This window comes from Oryzias latipes, chromosome 8 (genome assembly GCF_053564925.1).
Source record: "Oryzias latipes strain Hd-rR chromosome 8, Olatipes_Hd-rR_3.1".
Taxonomy (NCBI): Eukaryota; Metazoa; Chordata; class Actinopteri; order Beloniformes; family Adrianichthyidae; genus Oryzias; species Oryzias latipes.
The window spans coordinates 15,325,095-15,351,262 of record NC_136244.1 but is presented as its reverse complement, the minus strand read 5'-3'; the positions used below and the strand labels follow the sequence as shown (position 1 = coordinate 15,351,262).

The 26,168-nt window shown below is 41.1% G+C and overlaps 2 protein-coding genes and 2 long non-coding RNA genes across 7 annotated transcripts in view; 2 read left to right on the top strand and 2 right to left on the bottom strand.

The window, feature by feature from the left end:
* The window catches only part of rai1 (retinoic acid induced 1), a 49,173-nt gene extending 36,057 nt beyond the window's left edge, over positions 1-13,116 (bottom strand). For 2 of the 4 annotated variants that reach the window (XM_004071694.5, XM_020705331.3), the window contains exon 1: positions 9,646-9,902. The gene's annotated coding sequence lies outside the window, so the exon portion shown is untranslated. Of the gene's footprint in view, positions 1-9,553; positions 9,903-12,976 lie in introns of those variants that run through there. The other 2 variants (XM_078950868.1, XM_078950869.1) reach the window with 2 other exon arrangements.
* On the top strand, positions 1,453-3,834 carry LOC110015479 (uncharacterized). The gene is made up of 3 exons (XR_002290685.3): positions 1,453-1,566; positions 3,474-3,505; positions 3,696-3,834. It is a non-coding gene; the product is annotated as an uncharacterized LOC110015479 (long non-coding RNA).
* On the top strand, positions 6,695-8,301 carry LOC111947755 (uncharacterized). Its single transcript, XR_002873689.2, has 2 exons — positions 6,695-6,953; positions 7,060-8,301. It is a non-coding gene; the product is annotated as an uncharacterized LOC111947755 (long non-coding RNA).
* Positions 13,117-14,205: 1,089 nt separating the features above from the next.
* fam20ca (FAM20C golgi associated secretory pathway kinase a) overlaps positions 14,206-26,168 on the bottom strand; it is a 37,620-nt gene continuing 25,657 nt past the window's right edge. The window contains exons 4-10 of the mRNA XM_011478236.4: positions 20,683-20,775; positions 19,581-19,696; positions 17,255-17,435; positions 17,057-17,166; positions 16,404-16,485; positions 16,153-16,212; positions 14,206-15,996 (exon numbers count right to left, since the gene is read on the bottom strand). Coding sequence (XP_011476538.1) covers positions 15,738-15,996; positions 16,153-16,212; positions 16,404-16,485; positions 17,057-17,166; positions 17,255-17,435; positions 19,581-19,696; positions 20,683-20,775 — 901 coding nt within the window. The 3' untranslated portion in view covers positions 14,206-15,737. The remainder of the gene's footprint in view (positions 15,997-16,152; positions 16,213-16,403; positions 16,486-17,056; positions 17,167-17,254; positions 17,436-19,580; positions 19,697-20,682; positions 20,776-26,168) is intronic.

The window sequence follows — 26,168 nt, the reverse complement described above, 5'->3', positions numbered from 1 at the left end:
ATCATGTCTGTGTGGAGTCCACACGTGGCAGCAGAAGTAAGGCAGCTGCACCCAGATAGCCGAGACGGAGAGAACAGACGGCGAGAGAAAGAGGAGGAATGCATGTTCAAAGGAGGTGAATGATTTCAGGAAGGAAATCTTCAAAGTGCTTGAATCCAGGCAACTGAACAGTATGTGTGTACGTATTTATGTATGTCTCTTTTCCTCTTGTTTTTTAGCCTATCCACCCCCACCCAATGCACCACCTCCACCCCAACCCCCCTACAGAGTCAAGGGTATGCTGAGGTCATTACCACCCTTGCCAACCCTCATCAAAGTTCAGCTTTGAGCACGCCACTGCTCATTGCGCACTTCACCTTGTTTCTCCTTCCTGATCCAAAAAGAGGACAGTGTTTGTGCAAGAGGGTACGAGGGAATGGATGTTTGATGAGAGGTTTCCATGACAACAGTGGTACCAGCTCCCCCTGCGGTCTCATTTGCATAATAAAGTTCGACGGCGCAGTTGAATTACAGCTGGAAATTGAACGGCCTTGTCCAAGGAGAGGTGGATGGATGGTCGGTCGGATGAGAGCAGGGAGTCGGATGATGCCTTTAATCTGTGACCGCCCCTCTGTTTTCTCTTCTTCCTTTTTCATCCAAACATATTTTTCCCCTTAGTGGGTAAGAAAAGGGTAGAAGGGATTGTAAAAGCTGTCATTTTGCTGCTGAAGAGGTGAAGCTACGCTCAGGGCTCCTCCAACACAACCACCTAAACACGCCTACTGCAGACACACACATCCACACACACATACAAACACACAAACATCATACAAGCAAAAACAGACACACAAACTGAAAAAGTGTGTTAGAGATTACTCTGTTTGAGAGTGATACCTTTCCAGCAAATCTAAACCATTTACCTTCACCTTACTCTAACTAACAATGCAGTTCAGTATTCTGGGATGGCAGCCTGCTCTCTGAGCTCCGCTGTGTTGAGCACTCAAAGGCTAAAGTCTATCTCAGCGCCAGCGAGCTCTGAGCAAAATGGATCAATCAGGATTTTATTATGATGAGCGAGTGGGGATGTGTGTGCAGAAAAGTAAATGGCGCTACATTATGCAGCGCAATAACTTTTGATAACAGGAGGCAGCTGCAGCAGCTAACGGCGCAAGATGTTTACAAAAAGAAGGGGATGCTGACTCTGCAGGAGTGGTGGTCCATGTAGGGGAGGACAGACCGAGGCGGCTGAATGAGTTTGCGGGGTGCTTGCATGCAGAGTTTAGACTTGGATCGGGGAGCTTCTAGATGTTTCCCTGAATTCACAGTCAAACGGGTTTAGCTCTGATGCAGCGGGCTGATTCTGGCCGCTGCAATGGCGCCCCGATGGTCGGCGGGGCAGAGGAGTGCGATGGGTGGAGGAGGAGTGAGTGTGAGATGATGGGGGGGGGGGGTTGGAAATCAGTGATGGGGAAAATGGATGGAGGCGAGAGGATTGGGGGGAGGGTGGGCTCTAATGGCCCAAAGACACAGCTGGCTGCAGGCACCCAAGGACAGAGACGCCGAAAGAGGGAGACGGAGACGGAGAGGGTGAGCATGATGGAGGCAGCGGTGGGGGTGGGGGGGTAAGATGATAAAAATAGAGGGTGGGGGGGTTTGCAAGAGAGAGACGTCTCGTCATCGTAAGAGACAAGAGAAGGAAGGTTATTTTCTTGTCATGCCGTTTGCATCTGCTTGCCTGCCACTCCGAACACGAGCGCACAGACGCACACACAAACAAACACGCCGAGGCTGCTGCCATGCATGTCAATGAATTATCCATGGAACAATGGCAGCTCCTCATATTAATGAACATAAACGAGCAGACAAAGATAGAAGACGGGGTGTAAAACAGCATGAAATGCTCTGATTGCCTCCAATGCCAAACATTTATGAAAATAATTACCGTTTGATTGAGGAATCTTACATTATTAGTAGTATTTCTGATGACACACGAAGAAAAGGTCATTAGATGTTTTTATTCCCACCTTAGAAATCACTTTCTGCTACCACCCAGCACGTATTTACTGTGTTACCCACAATCCCCGGGTCGTCTCACCAGTGCAGCTCAGCTGTTAACCTTGACGAGGACATCATGCTCACTGAATACATTAAGGGTCTAAAAGAATGTGCCTAATCCAGGAAAGAAATACGCAATTAAGCGTCATGCATGAAAGATTGATAAGAACGGGAAAAGTAGGAGTGATTAAAAAAAAGAAAAAAGGAGAGCAGACTCCGTAATGGAGTTTAACAGTGGGGAGGTGATGCAGATGCAGGAGAGGGGACAACTGATGTTAGACTTGCAGATGGGGAGGAAAAGCGGGCAGAGGGAGGAGGAAGAGGCAGGGAGCAGCAGGGAGGAGGTGTGGTGTGGGATGTTGACAGAGCGGAAGAAAGAGCGATAGAAGGGATGAAACCAAGAGAAAAAGTAGGGGAAAGAGAGAGCGGCGTCTGCACACTCCAGAGAGGGGAAGGGAAGGAGGGGGGGGGAGGGGAGGGGGCATAAAAGGTTAAAGAAAGGGGAGCCGGGTAGTGAAAGATGGGAAGAGGAAGAGGCAAAGAGAAGCGCTGAAAGATGGAACCGCTGAGGGTGAAGATAAAGAGAGTGAGCGGGAATAACTCAAAGAAGGAGAGAAGAGGAGGATGAGGAGGAGAGGTGTGGGGGATGCACTGCAGAGTGCCATATTTTGAAAGATTGGAGCTTTCCAAAATACAAGTTTTAGCAAATGTTTCTCGTTTACATATCAAATCTGAAAGAAAATAAACACCGTCTGTGCAGATTTGACCCAAAATTAAAAAGACGGCGAGCTTCTGCATCCTGAGGACGTCTGCATCTGTGTGCTTCAACTGTTTTCAGCAGAATAAATCATTGAAACCTTGATCTGACGCAGAATCTGTGCTCTGAGCTGCACCAGTGTGTATGTGACCGTGAGTGTGTGTGTGTGTGTGTGTGTGTGGGTGTCAAAGCGCATGAATAAATCTGGCCACAGAGATAGCCCAGGGTTTGTTGACTGCTCTGATGTTTAAATCTGTGCCGCTGATTCTCTTTCCAAAGCTCGTGACTCACCCTCTGATATAAGCTAACACGCTAAAAGCAACACTGGGTCAACACTAACTAATTCCAAACGAATGCTGAGGGTAGAACTGCTTTGGTACCTGTGAAATGTTGCCATCCTGAACTAATCCCACCGTCCTGATGAGCACTTCCGTTGTTTTTCACAAGATCAATAACTGTGGAGCCTGGTGCTGCTACAATAAAGTCACAAGTTTTGGTGTTAACCTTTGGTTCTTTGTTATAAAATCACCATATTTGTGCAGCATCCTGTTTGACTCACAAAGATCTTAAATATAGATCTCTGTGGCGGTAAATATAAGAAATAAATAAAACAGTCACATGCCTTCTTTCTTAAACATCCCATGGTTCTCATCTCTCTGCTCTTTGGCCTTCTTCTCTGCAGGCCCTCGACTGTTCTTTATGTGGCCTGTGTAGGTGAGAGTCTCTGCTTGTGCATGAATCCATATGTGGATATGTATGTGCGTGTCAGCATGGATCAGAGAGGGGCACAACAATGCTTATGCATGTAAATCAGTGCCTGTGTGTTTTTGCATCAACAGGATGCTCTTTGCTTCTGCAAAGATTTGCTAATATTTGTATTTTTTTCCCTTCCTTTTCTTTCCAGGAAGCACACAGAGCCCTCCCCACAAAGAGACCAGGTGAGATAATTGATGATATCAAATCTGTAATTTAATTTCAAAATTTGCCCCAAGCTTATCAATTATTGGAGCCTCAGGTGACTTTCTGTACCACGTGTGACACTGAGAGCTTTCAGCCCAGTTACCATGACAACACATCAGCCATGTGATGGTCACATGGGTCCCACTCTGATCATCTTTTGATCTAATTTAAAAGCGTTTCTAGTGGTGGATTATTTATAATCGTTTTTAAATTGACATTTAAAAACAATAATTTTCTAAGACACAGTTTTTCCAGAGCGGCAGGAGTTCATTAGAAATTCGCCTCTGAGTTTTGTCTGGGACCTTTTGCATGGTGTAAGCCTGCCCACACCTTCCATCATCCCTTTGTTTACACGCTCTCCCTCAAGCTTACAGCCACTTACACATCCAACCTAACATTACCCGTGCAACCAAAATGGTGAGCGATATTGGAGCTATCCGGTCGTAAGAGCCAGATGCCAGCTAAGATGAGGAAGACAAAGACGTACGTGGATCTAGTCTTCTACACGTAGATGCATGAAGCATGGAGCGGAGCAGGGAGCTTGTGGCTTGCCGTAGTAGCTTCTTCATCACAACCAAGGTTTTTGCTTTTTGTGTCTGCTCCTTATTCTCAATTATTTAAAAAAAATATTTACTCAGAAATGCAATTTTAAGCTGCTCTCCACAATGGAAAAAATGCCACAAGAACATATTAGAAACACTAAAACCATGATTTTCATTGGAGTGGGTCTTCAACATCTGTCTCTCGCATGACAATTACAGAAATTAGTCAGATCCAAGTAAACTGTCCCTACAGGACTTTATTTATGTTATTATCGTTTTGTTCCTTGTTAGGACAGTTTGGCTGATTTAGCCCAGATCACATATGTGCACTAGCTGGCCCCGGTTTCTAGAAGCAGTTGTGTGCAGCCAGTTATTCTATGTGCTGTGAGTGTCTGTGTGTGCATCAGAGGCAACGGGGCAGCTCTAACAATAACACTGATTGAGAAAAAAAGAGAAGAAGAAAACTCTGCCTCCGCACCCAATCTACCTCCGCAGTCCTGCAAGCTCTTCTTCTGAGGCTCACATAGAAAAGAGAAGAAAGACAGGAAAAAGGAAAGAAGCAGAAAGAGCATGAGATACATGAAAGAGAGATGCTGAGCTGCAAACCAATACAGCAGTGCAGAAGACACATTCCTGGATTGGCAGACAAAAAGAGGCTATTATCTTTTGTTTATGACATTGTCTGGTACCAGCCCTGCCATCACCATGGCGACGTGCTTTGTCTGCACCCATCGGCATGCCAGTATGGCCACTGCATGCAACTTTGGCATCAAGCCTGAGTCCACTTTCAGAAAGCAGAGCAGCCTTCATTGACTTCACCGCCTGGCTGGCTCACTGTGTGGCGCTGGTTGCTATGGAAGCTAATTTACAGGCAGAGAGCTCACTTTGTGTCCATAATACCGGAGCAGTCAGGCAAATCATCCACGCACAATGCACAAGCCTTTACGCAAACACACGCGTGCAACCTGGCAACAGCACCAAAAATGGGCTATGGCTAATGAGAGGAGTTCAAAGCAGATGTGGAGGCTTTGCATGAAAAATCCTGCGACTTTGGAAACTATTTTTAGGAGATTGACAGCACTTCTGAGGCGACACCACTGCTTCCTTTGTATCTCATGCGTCTGTGGCTGATGGAGTTCAATTCTGTTGGACTGAAGGTTAATCTTTGGCACTCACATGATTTAGAGACCCATCTTCTTTATTTTTAGAGCAAAAAAGTTGACATTTAAAGTTTTCCTGGGTTCCCTCACTTCAAAACAGCACAATTACATCAGTGGAATCATTAAAAAAAAGAGAAAAACAGACTTCATCAGCTCACACTTTCCTGTTCCAAGCGTGACTATGATCAAGAAAGTGTGAAAATCTCTGTATCATCTTTTTCAACATATTTCCCTCTTGGTTTATTTCTCTTCTCGCTTTTTCTGCAGCTGCATTATGTAACCGCAGTAGCTGTTTGAAGTCAAAAAAGGGAGGAAGGTAAAAAACTTTTCAAAGTCTTGCTTTTGCAGCTTTAGGAGATGGTGGCGGTGGGTGCTGCCTGAATAATTCCTCCAGATCGTCTGGTCCTAAATGGTGTTGCTTCAACCTCACTTTGAAAAATGAGAAGCAGATTTCACAGACTAATAATTCTGCAACCATTTAACTTGAAAAATTCAAAAAGTTCTCACGATTTTTCCTTTTTTATGATTTGTTTACAGTCCTGGTAATGAATCCCAGTTATTAAACTGTAAATCAAAAAACTCAAAGATGTTCTAGAAAGTTTTCTTCAAACTTGACAAAGTTTTTCATGATATCTTTCTTTAATTACTTCCTTCGTCCTCATTTGTTGTTGCTTTATTCCTTTATCTCTTAGCCCATTTTCACTCCATCTGATTGTTTTTCATATATTCTACTTCTAAATTCTCTGTGTCTGATTGGCTTTTTTCCTTCTTCTTTCTTTGTTTCCTTTTCGGCTTAAAAAGTGGCTCCACCAGCTACATATTATATTCTATGCATGTCGATCCATCATCTGCAGCGGAATCTATGTTGTTTGCGGGAACGAGCCCTACAGATCACAGAGGATTCCTTAAAATGTGTTTTCTGTTTCCATGAATCCTGCATGCATGAGCTCTCCTGCAGCCTCTGATGCTGACTGAAGGCCTTGCATTTTCCCTGCATTCCTGGAGCTGAATAAAAAAAAAAAAAAATGGAGCCATTGTCAGCCTCACTCTTGTTCCTTCCTCGTTGGAGCAGATGTGCAACTCTTCGCTGTATTAGTGCGGAATGTGTGCGAAAGTGTCAACGACTGTTCTTTTGCAAGCTCTGTCTATTTGTCTCTAATAAGACGCGTGCGATCAAACACTGGCAAGCGATAAAAAATGGCCTCCCTCCCTGTCACCCCTCTTCTCCTTCTGAACGGCAGTGGCAGTGTTTTGTTGCAGGGATCCCGGGGTGAGATGATGGAGTGCAGCGGCGGAGGAAGAGGATGAGGGACGTGAATGACAGCTGATGAACTGCATCGTGCTGGACGCCAGCCAGATCCTTTTAATGAGCAAAGTGCTGCACCCAAAACCTCACACCTAATTACACACACACACGAACCTTATTTTTGCATTCCCTGCTCTGCAGCGTCCCGCCATGCTGCACTAAGTACTCCCTCCAGATCAAACAAGAAGCTCAGGGTAACCAGCATACAGATGAGCCCCCCCCCCCCCTCCCCTCCCCTCCCTGCCTCCTCCTTTTCTCTCCTCCACTCCCATCACTAACCCTGTCTTCTCTCCCCTGCAGTAACCTCTGGCTCTTCCCCTCTTCCACCTCCTCGCCGGATGCTGCTTCCTCTCACAGAGGGGATCACATCAGCCCACACTCTGCTGACATCGCCCCAGCTTGCCCGATAAAAACATTACCTGTAAACTGCATTAGCCCTAAGTGAGAGGCGGTCAAGCACGCGGAAATGTATGCGTGCTCACGGACAGTTGTGCGTGTGACAAACAACTGGGCGTAATCAGATCAAGGTTAGGATGCGGTTCGCTGGAACGACCTGTGCCCGTCCTGTCACGACGAATTCATGCTGAGCTCCTGGAAAAAAACCTGTTTGTCTTGTTTATTTGTGTGTTATGCAACTTTGTTTGTAACCACTCCAAAAAACTGACACAGAAACTGTATAACCCGCTTTGGGTGTGAGGTCAAGTTGCATTGGATAAATAAGAAAAAGTTTCTTTATGACCTTAAATGCTGAACGCAGCTCCAGCCTCCAAAGTGATTTATGCATCTCCATGCTGATCATCATCTTCATGAAGGTCCCAGAGCGGATGCTCAGAGCACAATGCACCATGAAGCAACCAAGCATCACCCAATCTTTCTACAAACCGTCTTCAGAGGCTTTGGAAGCCAGTTGGCAGTTTCAGGAACCAGCCTCAGAAAACTGATGAATTAGAAATGTTATGTGGTGATCCAGTCAACCACTAGAGGACAACAACTAATGGCTTCAAAGCATCCGAGCATAATTAATCCAGAAACCAGCATTCTGTCTATCATCCAATCAGCGGGGTCTTTTGCGATTCAGTCAAGCTGTCAGGAAGTCATTTTTGCAAATCAAAACAATCCAGAAATGACAGAAAATCATTTTCCGGCGGCAGCCTTCGTACGATTTATGAACAGATATTCAACTGTTCAGTCAGTCTGAACATTAATAACATGAAATGAGTCACATGAAAAGTCCACATTCATTAGCTGGCTGCATGAGTGAGCTCCGGTTGCTCCTTAAACCTCGGCTTGTGCTGTGGCACTTCTCCCTAATGAGGGACAAACATTTTCCTTCTTTAAATCTCTGCCTGCCTTGCAACAACTGAAGGTAAATGACCATGAACCTCTGGGGCAATTAGATGGGCACTCCAGGGTTTAAAGTGTGTTGCTTAGGAACTCACAGTCAGACACACAAGTCCAGAATACAGCAATCAGGGTAACGGTGGTGCAAGAGAAGCTGATAAAAATGCAGAAAAAAAAATTAAAAGATTTTCTTTTCTTCCTTGTTTCTGGGGTCCTGTGGCATTGAAACTTTTATTGAATCTGAATGTAATATACAGCAGGCAGTCAAACTGCAGAGGTAGCAGGAGCCAAACCCCAAGGGGAGTCTTCAGCTTTCAATATCCCCCCACATGAGGGAGGTGCCAATTTCAGCATGGCCTCTCCTGACCAGTGCAAACACCTGCCCGCCCACCCCACACGCTCCAAAATCTCCACCTTAATCGCTTTGGTTTCATACTGTTGCGTCAGGCTTGGAACCTCACAGTTAGGCTTAAAGGAGGAAAACTCAGAGGAAAACAAGAGGAGAAATGCCTTGAATTCTTGCGTCTCACAAACAGAGTTTACACGTTTCGAAAAGCTCCATTCTCTAATGTGAAAGATGCGTTTCCATACGTGAAAAAAGTGCTTATCGCACCAAAGTGGAAATGTGTTGACGGCGGCCATGCGTTTGCATTGCTGTAGGGGATTAGCCTCTCATCTTCCATTCATGTATTCATCTTTTCTCTTCTTATCGCTCTTTCTTTCCTCACAGATTAGTCTTTCATCCTTCCACCTTGTTGTCATCTTTCCATTTCGGCTCAGTCTGTTCCCTCTCCCCGACACCTTTCTATATCCTTCTCTGCGTTAGCTCTGCTGTGGTCCCTCCCCTTGTTGCGCCACCCACCCACCCACACACACACATACATATTGGTGATTCTCTCCCTTTTCTGTCACACTTCTTCCTCTCAGCTCCCCATCCACCTCTCTCTCTCTCTCTTTCTCTCTCACATCCCCTCTTGGGGGCCAGTGGAGCTGTGGGGAGCCCTGCTTTCAGTCAGCAGTGAAGCTCACAGCACATGAAGTGAAAACAAGAGTGCATGGGAGCAGCATGCTTATGCCTGAAACACACCAATCAATTCCCCATAATAAAAACAGATGAATTTGAACAACAGACTTGGAAACAAAATATTGCTGCCTTGCCATTAAGCATTTTGTCACAAAACGACATCCTTGAGGACGCTGAACTTAACAGGGGGGAGGAAACCCAAAAAACTTGCAGCACAGAATCGCGTCTTGCAGAGAAGCTCTACTCTGAACTGTTTTTTGCGAGTGTTTGGACAGATGCTAATAGAAAACAAGGTTAAGGCAGGTGTTGAGCATGTTTTCGTATGTGTGTGTGGGAGGCAAATGGAAATAGAACGCGCTCCCGCGAGAGACCCTGCTGTCCTGTATTCAGCATGCACACACACAAATGTACACTCAGATAGACACACACCCCCCTGCTTCCTGGCTCTCACTTCCATCTGGACTTCCATCTCCCATCCTGCTGTAGAGAAGTGAATGAATGACAGGGGGAGGTCATGGTACCTCTGTTAAGGGTCAGCCGATCTCTCCTCCTTGGCGCTGTCCCTCCAGTCCCCCCCCCTCTTGTCCAGTGGGTCTGAGCAGAGGCGAGCTGAGCGTGCAGCGGCGAGGCTCAATCCTTTCACCCTGCGATGCTGAAAATGGCACCAGTATTCCCTGATAGCAGCAGCCTGCCCCTCTCTATCTCTCCCCCTTCCTCACTCACTCTCTCCTGCTCTCTAGCTCGCCACCCTTTTCTGCTTGTCTGCTGCCATGTTGAGTGCACACAGGGTGAGGGGCGGGCTGAAAGGAGGGGAGAAGAAGAAGGGGAGGAGGAAGGAGTCAGGGGGACTCAGGGGGATAAGAAAGCAATTAGGAGACAGCCCCTCTTCCTTACAGTTGGGAATGTATTATGGAATTAGCTCTGGGGGTGGACGTGGTTGGAGGTCAGACTCGGAACTGGGGTGCGTGGTCTTGCAGACTCTGCTGGGGAGTCTGGCAGTCTGTTTGTCCAGCAGCCCCTTTGCAAATGTGTGTTCAAGGGTGTGGGAGACAGCAGATGGGAGGATGCTGGTCTGGTGCGTGTGTGTGTGTGTGTCAGGACCATAGAGAGCTGAGATGATATAGAGATTGCTGATGTACTGGTGGGAGTGAGGAGAGGAAAGGAGAGGAGGGGTTGAGCTGTGGAGGCGGCGGCTTCAAAGCCTCATCTGTCTCAGGTTCGTTCTCCCTCCACCTCCCCTGTGGATGACGAGGAAGCTGCATGTGTGTGCGCAACCGCTCGGTTTGTGTGCGTAAAGAGGAAGAGGCTGAATTTAACGCGCACTTTTTGGATGTGCAGTTGTGTTTGTTCTGTGTCCTTTTATGTTGTTGTTGATCCTGCTGCTTGTTATTAACTGTGCATGTGCCTGAGTTTGTGGGAAAACACAAACGCGTTTTTGCTGTTTACCCATGTATGAAAAGAGATGACCAAAATCCCTGCGTGAAAGGGAGTGATAGGAAAGGATGAGTGGGAGCCGCAGTGTGTTTCTGTGTTTATGAGAAAATTAGATAACAAAAGAAAAAAAAGAGTGTTTGTCCTCGTGTGGAAGCGCGCGCGCGTGTTTGTCTTTTGATGGAGAGGGATTGAGCCAAAGCTCTGCATGCGAGAGATACGCGTGTGCGTGTGGCGCTGATTGTGCCATGAATGAAAATCAGAAGCAGAGGGAGAGGAGGGGCGAGCGAGACTCTCCTCTGTCTCCTCTCTCCTCTTGAGTGGCAGATGAGGGGTTGCATGCAGCCCGCCCCGGCGCGCGCGTCAATTAGCGTCTCCCTGGCTTCTCCTCTTGTTGTTTCTGCTCCTCGCAAAAACGGGAGCTTTTCACAGCCGCCGGAGCGTCGCCAATCTCGGTCATCCTGAATCTCTTCTGTGCAGCCAAGAGTGTTTCATCAGGTTTGCAGGCGGTGCCCGTCCTCCTTCTCCCCCCTCATCTAACTATATAGGCCGATTGCGCACTGTGCAATTACGGCAATGGCCCATGATCGCTCCTGGCACCTCAAGCATGCGCGCGCACACCCATGCAGAAGATGCGTGGATGAGCACACAGCCTCGGCGTCTGTTCACACTCCCACAAACAAGTTCTTACACGCACGGGCAGCCAGCCGGACGCATGCCAACTGGCGCACGCGCAGGAGCAGTTCAAGGGCGATTGATTTGGTGTTTAATTTCTCGCTTGACGCAAAAGATGCGCCTCCGTCTGACCTTGACAACAGACAAGAGCCTTCACTCTGGTCGCCGAGCTCAACCGCTGGGGACACGTGCAGCCTCACTTCCCCCCTGCTGTTCTCTCACGCACGCGCACTACCATTCACCCCTCGCCACCTGAAAATGTCAAAACCTCCTTTATGCTGTTAAATGGACCTTTTTTCATCTGCTTTCCAATTATAGCCGTCGTAAGGGCAGTCCTAATTTTGGCTTGCGCCGTGAAATAGTTGTCTGTTAATAATTCATGAGTTCTGCCACGGAGCCTTGCGCGCACTGGCACGCGCCGGGCTGCTGCTCAGCCGACTGAAAAACAAGGTGGACAGGCCAGATATATGACTTGCAAGTCAGAGCTTGAAGGAGAAGGACAGCAAGGAGATACGCGCAAAATCAGGGAATTAGGGAAAAAAGTGGGACTTGTGCAGTTTGGCCTTAAAGCGGAGGAAGAATTACATGAATCAATTGGAAAGGCGATGTTTTGATGAGCATCTGACAGCCTGGGGATCAGCAGCAGCAGACGCGCGAACCATCCTATGCAGATTTAATACCCTCTATGCGTGCACCCCTGCGCCTGAATCATTTTGGTGCAGTTATCCTCAACGGGATGCGTTTGTTTTGATCAATACGGATCTCAGTGAAGCGTGATTCTCGCCTTAAGCGTTGACATCAATTGAAACGGACAGGGGTTAAACACGGCTGCGTCTGAAGAAGAAGTGTTTGAAGGCTCCTCTAATCTTCCATCGCCATATACGGTCGAGGCACACATAGGTCTAGTGTGCGTAAATCGGCACATGGAAAAGAAAAATAATAACCTTTTGAGTTGCTGCTGTGCTCCATTTACGCAGCAACTCTTTCAAAAGTATAACCAGATGGATTAAAAGTGCATTAAAAGTTTCTAGACTGGAGCACTTCGGTTCAGGAGTAATTTGAGCTCGATGGAAGTGGAGCAGGGAAGGTGCAAGGGTCAGGGTCACGGAGGACTCGACCACACACATCCTGGATCAGTTGGATGCAGGGCCAAAAAGGGTGGCTCTGTTGCCATAGAGACAGGAAGACAGTGGCGTTGGATACTGTTGCTAGGCAGGAGAGGATGTCTTCTGAATGAGATCAAAAATGTGAATTGGTCTGTTGTGGTAAATAAAATGTTAAGTTATCTCAATTATAGTAGGCCTATTTTTATTATTCCCCCTTGGCTTCTTGAATTGTATGCATCTTTCTGTTTATTCTATGCTAAGCACAAATACGTTATAAACCCACAAAAAGAAGATGAGAAAGGTCTGGATGATATAATCTGAAACACTCCAACACTCTTCGGTTTTTTAAAAGGAAAATAATAAGAACTAAAATAGAACACAACTTTAGAATCAAACAAGCGCACAGCCTAGTGGCGATATTTGTAAGTGCAATAACATGGAAGAAAAAGTTCACAAATCCCCACAACAATCTGACGTATGTTGCGAGATGTCCATGTTAAAACATCCTAATAGGGAAATTGTTGACCGCTTTAAACGAAAGTGGTAATTTGATACAAAGAGATAATAAAAAATCATCAACTCAATATATTTTTTCAACGGCTTTAACCTTTGTGCTATTGCATTGACGTGCTCTACCTACCATGACAAAGGTGGATAAAGGTGGAAAGATTTCATGTAATCCTTGGACACCAGTGAAGATCACAAATCATTGAAGAAAAAAGGTTCAGAGCACTGTGTAGTGGGTCTAGATGACCCAACTCCCAATGACAAAGTGCCCAGGATAGCACAAGGGTTAATGTCAACTAAGGACAAGCAACAACGTCACTCCTGTGACAAAAAATGTAAACAACTCGACCGTGACCACGACTCTCGACTGCCATCTGGCGGAGTCTCGGTGCAGCATTCCTTTGCTCTATAAAGTGAATACTCGCGCCTACTGTTGGTAAATATTAGTAACACATTTTCACCATGGAGAACAGCAATTTCTAGGTTTTAAATCTAAATAGTTTAAAATTGTAGGTTTTATTTTAATTGGTAGAAACATGATGAGTAATAAACAACCGATTTTGGCACAATAAAGCAAAAATAGGTGGCTAAGTTTGCCTTTTTCGTGTTATTATCCCGACTGTGAAAAAAACGCTTTACTGCGCACCGAAATAGCGGAATGTCAGTATTTTGTCACTCCTGGCTTCCCGTATTTCTATTGGACATGGCGGTTCCTGTGTTTTCATTCAGCACCACGGACAGCGCCGCCTTCCTAAGAAGAATTAATCGGAAGAAAAGAATGTTATAAACGCCCATAGTTTTATTTTATTTTAGAAAGAAATCATAACATTTTAAATTTCTCACCATAATTTGACATTTATCACATCGCTGCTTGACTTTAAAAGCTCACCTTCCTTTTGAACACATGGTGGAAATACCTGAACCAATGCAAAAGAGTGGCAAATGTTGAGAAAATCATGAATATCACAAGTTTATTCTCATTCTGACTAGAAACATGTTTTGTCACATATTCTGTTAAAGCATCACAAAAATGAATGAATGGCAGAGATTTATTTTAAATAAGTTTCTAAATGTTGGCTTCAATTAGGCTGATGATCAGTTTTCATGGTGTGCGTTATAGGTTCTTTATTTTATCATAAGTAGTAAAATTATAAAGGAGTAAAATTTGACACAGTTGACAGATTATGAAAAATATTACATGAAAGAGAGACAAATTATAATTAAAGCTTTGTTGTTATTAATCTATCTACACGTGTGTGCATTGTAAATTGGTACTAATTTTAATAACAAATATAGAACAAAAAACAAATGGAAAAGTCTAATAATCTGTCTCAAACACGCATTAAGACAACTACATCAGGATTTGTTTTTATTGCACACTTTAATCATTTAGTAAACAGATCTTCACAGTAACAATGCAAGAGCAGATGACAGAAGCAAATCACTGGGCAGTGCAGTTTGGCAGATCATCTAAATTTTTATGGGTATTTACACTGTAAATAGGAAAACTGGAACCGTGGACATGAAATTAGGCTTTTTAACCTCAACTGTCACCCTGAAACTCTGCATAAACTAAATTTAAAATCCTCTGCAGCTCTAGAAATCCTGTCAATACTGCCAACCCAATCACATTCAAGTACTGTATTTCTGTCACAGGTATGGGGGCGACAGGATTCTTTATAGGACAAAAAAAAAAAAAAAAAAACTGCACTGAGTCAATGTCCTCTCCAGCGTTCTTTCAATGGCAAATTTGTGAGGAAACCATTTTTTGTAATGCATAAATAGATTTTAAGTAAAAAACAAAGAGTAAAAGTAAAATTTGCATTGAAACTCTTTTTGACATCCCAATAAATACAAAATTAGGCACAAAAATAATCTACCAACAAACTAATGTTTTGGAATTCATGTATTTAAGAACAAAAACATCCCAGAAACCAAAGTAAAGCTGTAGATCTGCTTCTGGAAGTTATTACATAAATAAAAATGACATACTAACAAAAAGGCTTTGTTTTGTTTCTGTCAGGCTGTTTTTCTGCCAACTGTGCAAGGTAAATGTTCATTTGAAAACAAAAATAATAAAAAAAGTGATAAAAGGTTTGATAAGGCAAAATAACCCTTGTGCTATCCAATGACCCCACCCTTGCCATGTTATCCCTACCATGACAAAGGTGGATAAAGGTGAAGAGGATTTCATGTAATCCATGGACACCAGTGAAGATCACAAATCATTGAAGAAAAAAGGTTCAGCGCCCTGTCTAGTGGGTCTAAATGACCCAACTCCCTACATTACAGTGCCTAGGATAGCACAAGGCTTAAACGTGTTTCATCCATCCATCTTTCTGCTTCTCAGATTTATGGTCCTCAGGAATGTAGATATTTGATTTCTTGTTCTGTTCCAATTATTATTTTCCTGGTTATGGGCTGTTCATTCCAGACTTTACCTAATCTCAGTAACATTTAATAAAAATGCTTTATTCTGACACAAATGACATAATAACAATAAAAAATAACCCATTTGACACATTGTGATGGGTAATAAAGCTTCCAGTCTGACCTTACGTTGCCCATTCAGTAGTGTTGGGTATCATCGTTATCAATATAACAACTTGGGTTTTGGAAAAAAATCAGCACACAACTTGAGGTTCTTTATTTCTCATACAAATAAAAACAAGAGTATATCTCCAACCTGACAATTTAAAGTCTCTTGTGGTATTTTTGGATAGTTTCTTCTATTTAAACACACCTAAAAGCTGTTTCCATAGAGGCAATGATGGCAAGTCTTGGAATTCACTGAATTCAGCTTGATATTAAAAGTGGGACTTTTGATTGAATCCCATTAGTTTAAGAGCCACAGTTGTGGTCCATTAGTTAGGGGGTGGATTCTTTGTTCCTCACTACCTGTGGCCCGTGCTCCTGTGGCTGGCTTTGTCTCCGGCCAGGTCTTCCTCAACAACATTAGCATAGCCTTCTTTCTTGATGCAGCCGGCCAGGACCTGCAGCACCAGCTGGAGTCTACGGTCCATGGCTTGCAGGTGGGGCTGGATGAGGAGGGGGGAGAGGCGATCGCGGAGCAGAGATTCCTCCATTATGGAGCTCAGCTGGTATTCCTCCTTGGCTAGCAGCTGAAGACGCAGGTAGGTGGACCTCTTTACCCTGGAAACACAAGCCTAGTGAATAAGTTGATGTCTCTGCTTTTGAGAACACATTATTATCAAAATATTAGTTTCTAACAGAAACCAGATTTGAGTAAAACTGACTTTAGGATGACTTTAAGCACCATGTATGAGTGAAACATTCTACCCAAATCACCTGCAGCATTGACTGAGGGGCACCAGGATGGACAGCTCATCATGAGAGTGTTTTCCAAACCTGCAAAAGACAGACGAAGATCCAACTGAGGAAAATGATATTTTTGTTATATGAATTCTATATTCAGATTTTGCTATTTTCTCATGAATTCACAAAGTATGAAGCTAAACCGCAATGGAGACTGCTTTCTTTTTATGTGTGCAGCAACAGTTAGCAAACATGAAGCATAAAAACAAGCTAAAAGTCTTTACCCCCTTCCGTTGTCCAGGTGAATGATGAACGTGTCATTTCCGAACTTCTCAAATGTTTCATAATGGTGGCGGTCCATATTACCTGAAGAAGAAAAGAGGTCAATGGATTCAATATGTGTGGACAGCATATATAAGTATGTCTAAGATTTGCAGCAATAATAATGTCAAGAAGGTCGCATCATTTTCTGTGACTTCTTTTCTAGTCAATTTATTAATTTATATCTCAAAAAGATTTGGTATATCTAAGTTTTTTTTTTAATTCCTTGATATAAAACAATCAGCTAATCAATCATTCTGGGTATGAAAAAAAATTAGCTAATCATGAATCAGTAGAGAAGTTTTTACAACTTGTATTTCAGTTTCATAGAAACGAGTGTGAACTCAGCCTTCTTGGTTTGATTCATTCAAAAAGAAAAAACAAAAACACTTTTAGGCCAAAAAAACCCTTTTAATTCTATAAATAGTTTATATTTATTCTCAAATTCTAAGGAAAAAAAATATTTATTTTTACAATTTGGATTTTAAAGGATTTTAGACAAAAATATATTTTTTATCTTGTTTTTTTTTTTAATATAAATGTAAGCATTTGAGGAATGTTTTTTAAACCTTCTTTAGCAGCTTCGATGTTTTCCCTCATCATTTTTCCCTCTTACCCATTAGGAAGTCAAAGATGGTCATGTCCATGACGTCCAGCAGTCGAGAGCCGCGGTCATATGGAGGAGTCTGTTTCACCTCATCGCAGTAATCTGGATCCACCTCCCATCTAAGAGAATTGAAGGCAGACAATAGTTGAAAAAAAAAGTGAAACCGTTATGCTTTCAGATTTAGGAAGTGAGGACATATTTGCTCACTCTGCTTTCTTGCGCTTGTGGTAGGAACGCCTCCAGGGGTTTCTCCAGGTCTTGCGCTTCGCCAGGTTGAGGTCTGGTAGAAAAGCTGCAACCGAGCCTTCAATCTGGTCTGGTTTACCGCACAGAGCATGCTCAGTGGAGCAGTAGTAGGAGCATTCACCGTAGAAGCAGACGTTATTGGCTGGAGAAAGTAAACACCGATTTAGAAATGAGGTGACCCTAGCGTAATCCATGAAAGTGTTGAAAAATATAAAAAACATTTCATGTGAGAATCTCCATCATTTCTAGAAAATGATAACAGGAGTAGTCATAGAAAGGAATGACTTCTAATGTTATCATTCCTAGAAAGGAGACTTAAATACCAAACATGAATCCCCTGTGCAGCTGCTTATGCATGCAACCTGAAAACCCAGATGTATAAGAGAGATGACAATAAAGTATACTTTTCTTTTTGTATTGTATTGCACATCTTCCATATTTTTTTGGCTTCAGATTTCAGTGCTGCACTGAAAGCCTTTTGGAAACTAAGCTGAATGTTCTCATTGTCGTGCAGGACAATAGCTTTCCTCAAAGGACCCACACTGGGTCTTATTGGCCACCAGTTTCCATTCATAAAGCAGCGCATAACCTTTGGAACCTGATAAAGGTCGTGTAATCCCAGCCTCTTTGCAAATCTGTATAGGTTTGCTTTAGGTGCCTCTGGGATATTAAAGTTTCTTTCATAGTTTAGGATCCTGTTCATCCTAAGGATTTTTGTTGGATTAAAAAGAGTTTATTTTTTTTACACATGACTGAGAGCTTTAACTGCAAAGCAAAGTATTTGATCCTTGCAAAATCCTTGTTTTTAGATATTTTCCCAGATTTGAAGTTGTTTTCTTTGCTCTACACCTTTCCAAGCTTTTCTCAAAATCAGCACAGTTGTGTATTTTTGTGTCTCATTAAGAGCTTAGATGGAGATATAAATAAATTATCATTAAAATGAGCCAAAATTATTTTGCTCCATATACTTCACAATAGAAAAAAACTTAATTTAAGACGCACAAAAAACCTAACTTTTTTACTGTAATATTTGGTTTAATTTTAAGGATGCTATTTTAAATTTCAACAAAAGTTAGACTGGCATTCATTCGTTCATCTTCTAAGCCATTTTGTCCCTTTCTGGGTCACGGGGCTGCTGGAGCCTATCCCAGCCACTCGTGGACGAAAACCAAGGACATCCTGGACAGGACGCCAGTCTGTTGCAGGGCCACAATCACACACCCATGCACACTCAGATTCATGGGACAATTTAGAGCAACAATTCGTCCAATGAAGCATGTTTTTGGAAGGTTGAAGAAAGCAGGAATCCTCAGGGAAAACCTGCGCATGTATGGGGAGAAGATGCAAACTAGACTGGCATTAATTTTTATTATTTAGGAAAAAAAAAATCTAGATTTATGTTCCAAGAATAATTTCTAGTTTTAGATTTTATAAGGGTCTATTAAGACGGGCAAATTTGTACTAAGATCGTGTTTTCAATTTGTTCACATTTTGTTCTAAAGAAGTCATTTCCAAAAATCTTTTTGTCACTGTAATCAAAATGAACAATAACGTACTTAAAAAGAAAAACATACAAAAAACATGTTTGCTTAGTACTAGCAAAAAATACTTATTAATGGGCTATATAATAATATTTATTCCTGGCCGTGAGTCAGCAATGTATGTTTAGGTCGAACGAACGCTAGTATTATTTGTCCTATAAGAAATTCTATTATATGTTAGCATGAAGCTAGCGGCCTTTGGCTTTACTGCTGTTATGCATTAGGTCACTGGAAAAGGAAATGCAGAAAAGATGGATCTCTTCTTTTATGGATCGATTATTGATATATTAAACTTGGATTGATTCAGATCGATTTTTCGATGTTATCAGATTAGTGTTGTTTTATCAATGTTTAAGCTACCTCTTTTTACGGTTGTTTAACAGTGTTTGTCAGATTATTTGACTTGGATAAGGATTAAAAAAAAGGTAAAGTAAGTTTGTAAATTTCTATTAAAAATATATTATTTTTTCAAAATTATTAGTTTCTTCTAGATGGTTCTGTGCCACATTGCACACATTTTGTAACGAAATCCCTCTTATGTTTGGTTTTGATGTTATTAAAAAGAAATTACGCAATGATTCCAATCTATTTAGTTAGGTTTTTTTCTTTTTTATTGTGTCTTTTTATTTATTTATTTACCGGTATTTATTTTTATCACATAAAGGACACGGTCTAACTGCTGGCTGTAAGGAGTCTGCTTTCAAAGTTTCTCCTCAGAGTATTTCAGAAGCGAGCAGAGTCTCTACCTGGTGAGATGAAGAAGGTCCTCCACAGTTTCTTATCCCGCGTCACATCCCTGATCTCTCTTGTCATGTTGACGAGTCGTCCCGCCACTGGGGGCACTCTCCGAAAGTCAAGGATCCTGGACAGAGTTGAAGGTTTTTAGGTGGAAGGACTAATTTGACCGAAAAGATTACAGTTTGTTACAGGAATGTCTCCTCTCTCCACCTCTTTTCTTTTTTCCACTGTATCTATTCATCCACTGCTTATTTTGCTTCACTTTGCAGTTGTTCAAATGACCTTCACCTATTTGTGACTAAAACTGAGCCTCCTGGGAGCCGGTAGAGACAAAAACAAAAAACAAAAGGTCCACTTTGTGAAACCTTATCCTACAGAGGACGGCATTGAGGGGGAGCAAGCTACAGCGTCACCCTAGGTCCTCCTCACAATGGCTCACCTGTGCGTTTGCATGGGTGTGTACATGATGATATGTGCAGAGATTTGCAGCACTGACACACTTGGATTGTTTTTTTTGTACACCTGTGACTTTTTGGAGATCACAAGAGAATAAAGCGCACAAAACCCTGTCAGAAATGGAGACGCGGTTTCTGTAAAAGCTAAAAAAAGGGTGTTCAACAGAAGTTTATATCAAATAACAAAATAGAATGATTCAGTATGACGTCCAAAGGGGAAGTAAGAGACTGGAAACAAACAACTTCTACTGTAGGTGTGATATTAAAGACTCCTTATCGTATTAACACGATGTTTAGGCGGTGATAAGAAAGTTCTGCCCACACAAACACAGAGCAGAGACGTGACGGTTTTTGTCTGTTTACGTCTAATGAAATCCCCAAAGTCACAAGATCAGCATGAAATCAAAACTCCCAGCAGCCAAGATGATCCGAACTCTGTCTAATCCCTCATGCTTTTAATCCCATTCAAATTTTCACAGCTCCAATCCATAAGTAACCTCCATCTCTTTGGGGTTAAAACTGTAATTTTTCCAAACATACACTTGAATTGACTTTCTTCCTGGAATGAACAAAGGGTGCATAGAAAACAGAAACATTGAAATGACTGAATTGTGTTTGTTTTTTTAATAAAAAAAATAAAAAAAAGACATTTCACCTGTCCAGGTGAAATGCAGCAACCTCTGCATTGTGTCTTTCAAAGTCAGAGAAGTAGAAGAAGTCTGGAGGTGTTTCCTGCTCCCGCGTCTGCCTGAAAGACAGTTCAAGGCGACAATCAGTGAAAACTGTTTTTGCGAGGTAAGCACACAAGAAACCTTTACTCTCATGTGGGAGACGTGGATTAGCGCCAGCTGACCCATAGATCTGCTTCAGGAAAATCGAGGTCTGACAACAGCACAAACTTTTGTTTCTTAATCCTACCAAGGCACATGTAATCAGACCTGAGAATAAACTACACAATGACATGCACACGTCAACACTTTTTTTTGTTCCTCTTGGCCTTCTGCTTTAAGTTAAAGTTCAGGAGATGAAGATCAGATGAACCTTTACCTCCTGTTTCTGTTTCATAGAAAAGTGGAAACAAATAATTATGTGCAGACAGAGAGTCGTGACGTTTTAAAGTATATTCTTTTCCTTTGACGCATGTTGCCTTTCACCCCATAATAAAAGCGCATTATCAAATTCCAGAGTTTTTGTATGTCTTTTGCAGTGACAACATATCACCTTCCAAGTCTACTTAAATGATTCGATGACCCACTTTGGCTGATAGAAAGCGTGTCTGGTGAATCTGAATGAGGGACACTGCAGAGTTGGTTGCCATGGTCACCAAGATGTAAAATGTAGTTTCATAGAAGTTTAGCAGAATTTTGAATATGTCAGGGATGAAATGTGAAATCTTACTCCATATCCTCTAAAACCCACATTTTTTAAAGAGTCTTTGATAATAATGTTATGACACCATACACGGTTTTTATCTTAAGGAGGGATTATGCTGCAGCAGAGGCGCTGTTGGTGCTACAGCAGAATCTGTGTGAAGCTGAACCGCCTGCCTGCGAGGACTTGGTTCTTGCTGACTTTGCAGTTTCTTTGCTCTTTCATGAGCTCAGACCTGCATTGAGGGATATATTAGAGAGCGATCAGGGAGGGAGGGGAGGAGCCTCTGAACAGCTGTGGCGCCGACTTCATGCACACTCTCTCACACACAGGATTAGGACATCACAGACTCTTGTGGATTTGCACTGCGTCCTTAACCCTACGCTTAACAGTTTCCTGCTCATGTCAAAATAAGTTTGATCAAAAGCTTTGTTATATTACCCCAAACATAAAAAAAATCTGTTTTTATGACATTTTCTAGTGAAAAAAAATCAAAGAAAATCTTAAAATCTTCCAAAGAAAATGGCAATTTACACTTTTGTCAACAGAGGGCAGCAGAGACAAACCCTTTGAGAAAATCTCTGAGGCAACTTCTTCCATGGTGACCTTTTGATTAAAAATATTGGAAGAAAATAAACATTTCTTCCCACATGTGAACACAAACAAGAAAACAGTTTTAAATTCTGTGAGGTTCTTGATGGTAATTTATTTTATAAAGTTTACTAACATTTTTAAAACACAGTATTGCTGAAATTTGCTAATGAATGTTGAAGAACTGGACCTAAATGCTAATTAAGCTGAAAAAAATAAATAAAAGCAAGGACATATAGGTTTTTGAAAAAAAACAACAACAAACAACCAAACGTTAGAACTTTGCTATGAAAAAGGCTAAATGTTAAATAAATGAAAAGAGAAAATGTAGGTGAGCAAAATTAGAAAAACAATTAAAAATGCTAACATAAGAGCTAAATGCTAATTTAGCTGAACAAGCTATTAGAAAATAATATATAAATAAAAATAAAATTAAATATATGACAATACATTGAATAATGCTAATACTGTTCCTAAATGCTACATTAAATAACCAAAGTGTGGGAATGTCTACCCTTGTTTGAATACTGGTAAACAAAGCAAATAAATTAACCACTGAAAGCAGAACATAATTGAAAGCATTTTAAATATACAAATATGCAAAGAAGGGATGGTTTAGGAACTTCTTTCTAAATAAACAGACTCTGCTAGGTCTAACTTTAGCACATGTATCTGCTTTCTGTGTTGTGAAATAAAGAAATAAAGAAAGGCCATGGCTGTTTTGACTGTCAACTGGTATTTTTACTACAAAACCACAGAACTCTCAACATACAAGTATAATTTTTGGATGTATTGTTTTGAGAAGACTGTTAGTCCTCAGGGACTTTGTGGTGATACAGTGAAAGCTCTGACAGAGGCTGAAACAAGTTTGCAGATTGCAAGATAGCAGAAATTTGTTTATACATTTTTTATCAAGGCTCACAAATTCCATCAACAAATCATTCAATAGAAAAGCACATTAAAGAACACAATGAGAAGTACAAAAGCAAAACAATAAAAAAGCAACATTATATTTCAGAAATCAAAACAAAATTCCAGAAACCAAAATAAAAAAATAAAAAAAAGAATGAAACAAAATAAGAAACCGGGAGAGGTAGGTATTATAGAACATTGCTGATTGGATGACTACGTTTGTTCACCTTTTCAACCAGAAGTTATTTGGTGATATCTTCCAATAGAACATATATGTTGAAGCTTTTGGCCAAAGCTACTGCAAATGTTTGGTGATTACTCAATCAACACTTTAATACAATTCCACTTTCCCTCATCTTCAAAACTCAAACGTCACCAATCAGTCATGTTCCATACCTTTTTCTGGTTTCCTTTTTTAAACTTTATATTTCATTTTGATTTCTGGAAATTACCTTTGTTTCCCAAAATGCTTTTTTTTTTTTTAAAACATTTGATTTTTAGAATTTTGTTATGATTTCTAAAATGCAATGTTTTTTTTAATTATTGTTCTGTTTTTTTCAAATTCTTTTTGTGATCTTCAATATGGCTTTGCATTGAGTGATTTGTTAATGGGATTTGGACTTCAGGGCCACCGTACAAATTCTTTCCTTATTGTCCGTAATAGAAACATAACAGCTTTTTCTAAATTGTGCTGTAAAAATATTTATTCACAAGTAAAATTCCCATTTTAACAAATCAGATTTTAGACCGCTGTATTAAATAAAATCATATTTCTCAAAGGTGAGTCAAATGTTTGACTTCAGCAGCTAAGAAAACTGTTTTGTTTGAAGGGACGTGCACGTGTCAGTTCTGGGAAAAGACTGACATAAGAAGTATGCGATTCATTATCGTGCAAAAGAGCAGGACATAATGTTATATGTTTGATATCTGCAACCTCCATAAAACTCTGTGGAAGATTAAAAAGAACAGATAAATTAATCTGAATGTCACTGTGTCGTGTTGCCACAGATTTAGAGCTGGAATGACATTTTAATGCTGTACAGACAAATAGGCAGAGCAAGAGAGCATTTGGAAACTCTGATCCACCAGAGATTTAAGATCCCCATCTTTGACAGTCGCCTACTCCGTCTGACCCTTCGTCCTATACTATAAGTGGCTGAGAAAAAACAACCATCTATAAAATTTTACTTCATGTTTAAAATTAACACTTGATTTCTTCTAACTTACTATAATTTTCCCTTCAAAAAAGCTTTTTATTTAGAAAAAGAAATTACTGAGGGCATCACACTTTATTTACGGTGTGCCCAACCACTGAAATTATTTAGCCTCCATTAACAAATTTTGTTTAGTAATGAAGAACTCATTTTGCCTAAAAGTTGATTTAAAAGGATCTTAAGTGAAACATTTATTACAAAATCATGGATTTTTACTTTTAAAAATGCCTGAAAAGACCACGTGACAACTGTTGTAAAGGGAAATTAATTTTTTTAAATTTAGTAAACATAATTTCTCTCATGGTGACTTTTTTAGTCAATTTCCTGTCTTGTGCCTTTTACTCTTTTGGAGGGAACACCCCATGGAGGCCTATCAGCGGCTCTCTAGGTGACAGACAGGTGAAGAGCTGCAGTGAAAGACTTGGAGATAAAGCCTCTACAGTATGTTGATTTTTGTCAGGATGTCAGCAGGCAGCGCTGCACACAGGACTACCTGACGTAAGACTGTCAGGACTCTGCGTGTGCCAAGTTTACATCCGCAAACAGGAGCTCACAGTGTGAACCTTGCTGCATTTCCCACTCAGTGTCTGCACATCTGCTTGTATTCGCCAACTCCGGCACGGCAGAGAAATCTGCGAGTCGGCTTGGGGCCTCAAGGTAGCCGTCGAGATTGAATTTTAAATCAGTGTTACACAAGTTGTGTTCCAGCCTCAGCTATTTTCAACACGCAGGGTGAAATACTGCCAGGAGGGAAAGGCAAGTCATCTGCATGTGTGGGAAGATGTGCGGCTGATATAATCATAAGAATGAAAGGAGGAAGATCTGACACGAGGAGGATGGGTGAAGGCTTAAGACTTCGGTTTCAAAGTAATTTGACACTCATGAGGTGTGGGAGAATTAATCTGAAGATGGAGCAGAAACCAATGCTTATTATCTGTTTGCTGCACAAAGTGAGTTTGCTGCTTTAGAGCTTCACTGAAACTTTCTATTGGTCTCTTTGTTAAACAGAAGAATACAAAGATGCATGATTTTACATATTTAGAACTGAAAATATCTACATTACCTTACTATATCAATGTCATATTTTTAGTTTGCACAAAAAATTAACACACCGCTTTAATACTTCTATGTTTAGTAGAGTCCACAAATTATTCATAACTCACATGTTTTAGACATAGAACCTTTTGTTCTTAAAAAATAAAAGCTGAGATTTTTTTTTAAGAAGTGATGTTGTTAGTTAATAGTCTTATGTTTTAGAAAATTTGCATTTTTTGTTTTTGCCTATAGTTTCAGGCTTAACCGTATATTTTTGCAAAATATATTTTTATGGTAATGTGTTGAAAAAGTATGACATAACTTGTTAAGGTTTTATTATCCGTTAAAAAATAAAAAAATATTTATAAAAACATACATTCAGCATTCAGTAAAATGCAACTGAAGGGAAATTTCTGACCACATTTACTTTTAACAGATCTTTGTCTTTCAAAAAAACCATAAAGTTTCTGCATTTAATGGTAGAACATTTGCTAATATACAGTACATATACAGTACATCTTTTATTTAGTGAATTTACCAATAATTTCTTTTTATCCGGGTTTTCTTCAACAATATAAAAGCATGATAAGCTTTACAAAAAAGCGTCACATTTTTAATGATAAAAAGGGGTTTAAAAGCATAAATAAAAAACTAATTCTTTCAAAAGTTAAGGTTAGCCCCACTTAAACAACTAAAATAATGGAAAACAAAGGCACATCAAAAAGGATACTGAAGTAAGATACTTTGCAGATATTGAATAAAAAACTTAAATGCATTAAAATACACATGTTAAAGGTGTGAAAATTGTGTAAACATCACAATAATGGGGAGAATGTTTGTGGTTTTACATGTTGGTTCATGATTTGTAATCAAAACAACAAAAATCAGCTGGGAAAAAGTAATTTCTTAATATTTTTTAGTCTTTCTAAAGGATTTTATTCTAAAATTTTAATTTGCTATTTGATTAACTACTGCAACTTAAAATAGGCATACTTTAGAGACAAATCAACCACTTTCT